We start from the raw sequence: 2,579 nt of genomic DNA on the forward strand, positions 1-2,579 counted from the left end.
TGGCACCTAGATTAGCAGGTTGCGAGGATCCCAACACAACCATCTGCAGCTTCTTAGGACACTCAGATCAGGAGGGAGAGCCCAGTGATGACTCTCAACAGCAGGACAGGATGGAGAGACTAATCAGTGTGAACTCCTGAAGGGTATCTAAGGTATGTTCAAAACATGTATGTGGTCACCAGCCTAAGAACAACTCAGAAGAAGTGATGAAGACCCAACAGCTGACATTCCTTTGTCATCAATGTCATGGCAAAGAATCCTAGGAAGATCATTTGGGCAGAAGAATCTGTGTGGCAGTGAGAATATGGGTCTCGGTGTGTGAATGTGGCCGAGTGAAATCAGGCCTATTTTTTAAACAAAATCACATTACTTGCCACACCATGAGAGCGTGTTACTACTCTGGTTCTACACTACTGCAATATTATTTCCTATATGGAACTGATTGCAGCTCAAATTCAACTGTCTCCCTTCTGTTTCTCTCCTTGCAGATGTCATGTGAGAGCTGCATGGAGAGGGACAATAAGAGCACTGACGTAACCATGGAGTTCCTCCTGCTGGGCTTCTCCGAGCTGCTCTGTCTGCGGGTCCTCCTCTTCCTTATCTTTCTCCTTGTCCATTTGGTCACGTTGGCAGGGAATGTCATGATCTTCATGGCAGTGGTGATGGAGCCTTCCCGTCCTCCCATGCTTTTTTTCCTCTGCCAGCTCTCTGTCATCGAGCTCTGCTATACCTTAGTCGTTGTCCCTAAGGCACTCCTCAGCCTGGTAGTGGTGGATGGGAGCACCATCTCTTTCATAGGCTGCGCTGCACAGATGCACCTTTTCGTGGCGCTCGGTGGGGCCGAGTGCTTCCTCCTGGTGGCCATGTCCTACGACCGCTACGTTGCCATCTGTCAGCCCCTTCGCTACGCAGCGGTGATGAGCGAGGGGCTCTGCCTCAGGCTGGTGGTGGGGTGCTGCCTGGGAGGCTTTGCTGTAGCCCTGGGCTTGACAGCGGCTGTTTTCCGCTTGCCTTTCTGCCGGTCCCATCGGATCAACCACTTCTTCTGCGACGTCCCTGCCGTGCTCCACCTGGCCTGTACCCGGAGGTACACCCCTGAGCTGCCCTTGCTGGCTGCCTGCGTGCTCCTCCTGCTGCTCCCCTTCCTCCTCATCCTGACCTCCTATGTTTGCATTGCTGCTGCTTTGCTGCACGCCACCTCCACCGCGGGAAGAGCCAAGGCCTTTTCCACCTGCGTTTCGCACTTGGCCGTCACCGTGCTCCACTACGGATGTGCCACCTTCGTGTACGTTCGTCCTAAGTCCAGTTACTCACCAGCTCAAGATAAGATGGTGTCTCTGGTCTACACCAACATCACTCCATTACTGTATCCCCTCATTTATAGCCTGAGGAACAAGGAAATCAGAGCGGTCCTTAGGAAGATGTTGAGGAGGAAGAAAATAGCTCAGCTGAACTGGGATACCAGCAGGGCTGTGATGTGTGTGTGTGGTGAATTTTAGTAGAACAAACGGGTGCTTGTTGGAAAACAGCTCCATAAGCACCTTAGGACCAGATTCTCCATGGACTTCAGTATGGCAAATACCCAGGCCAAATTCAACATGCATCAATACATTTCTGACAGATTTGACATTTTTGCTAAAAAAACAAAAAAAAACCCAAAATAAAAAAGGTCTCTAACGTAACACTTTACCTAAAGAGATATGCTTTAATGACTTGTGATGAAGAAGAGCTTTGACCAGTTTGTGGTCTCCCTTCTGTGATCACATACATAATCACGCTTAGATTCACGGTCATCTCAGCCCAATCAAAAGATCAAGACAAAATTAATTAAAGCAGCTGTATTGGTTTCACTATTTTTCTATCAAGATGAAAGTAGAAACTGGAAACTGGGAAGTCAATACAAAATTTTAGACTGGTAAGTTTTTCAGCACAAAAAATCTGAAGGAAAAGGTTATTGGAAGGTTAGAAGAAGACAGTCCACGCCTAGAAAGAAATGGAAATTAAGCTGTGGTTTTTCTCCAAATTCAGCAGAAGGCTGCACTCCAGCATCCCATCACAAGTGGAAAGATCATTAGTGCAAACTCATTTCACTTTGAATTATTCTGGATAGTGAAAATGAAAGTGCCACTGATTTGGCAGCAGTATGACTTCCCTACGTCTGTTTTGCAGGAAGCAATCTTTCCTTTTATAGGGAGATGATTTAGGTTTGGATTGTTCCTATGGCAACGTAAAGGCTAGGATACTGGTCTTACCATGTGACTTTTATCAGGGAAGACTGTATCATACGAATAAGGATGCCCGAGGAGTGTTGAAATCTATCATCATAAGATTAATAACCCCGCTGCTACCGTTAATGTAATTTTTTTAAGCAAAACCAGTGAGAGTTACAGCACGCACTGGGCTGCAGCAGGCACCAGTCCGAAAGGTGCACAGCAGGGTTATTTTGTGGAATATTTATATGTAGGTGGAACAGGATGATTCAGACAAATTAGGGAAGATCGATTTTGGACATGAACGGGGGGAAAGAAGCAACTTCATTATTTTATTTAATACTTCCCTCCCCCATGACTCCCTAAAGC

General features: G+C 46.9%; 1 protein-coding gene across 1 annotated transcript; it reads left to right on the plus strand.

Moving 5' to 3' along the window:
• The first annotated feature begins 488 nt into the window (after positions 1 to 488).
• LOC104373701 (olfactory receptor 10AC1) lies at positions 489 to 1,499 on the plus strand. Its single transcript, XM_009979655.2, has one exon. The coding sequence runs from the start codon at positions 489 to 491 to the stop codon at positions 1,497 to 1,499; it is 1,011 nt and encodes a 336-aa protein (XP_009977957.2).
• The last annotated feature ends 1,080 nt before the right edge of the window (positions 1,500 to 2,579 follow it).

The sequence above is a fragment of the Tauraco erythrolophus genome, chromosome 1, assembly GCF_009769465.1.
Source record: "Tauraco erythrolophus isolate bTauEry1 chromosome 1, bTauEry1.pri, whole genome shotgun sequence".
Lineage (NCBI taxonomy): Eukaryota > Metazoa > Chordata > Aves > Musophagiformes > Musophagidae > Tauraco > Tauraco erythrolophus.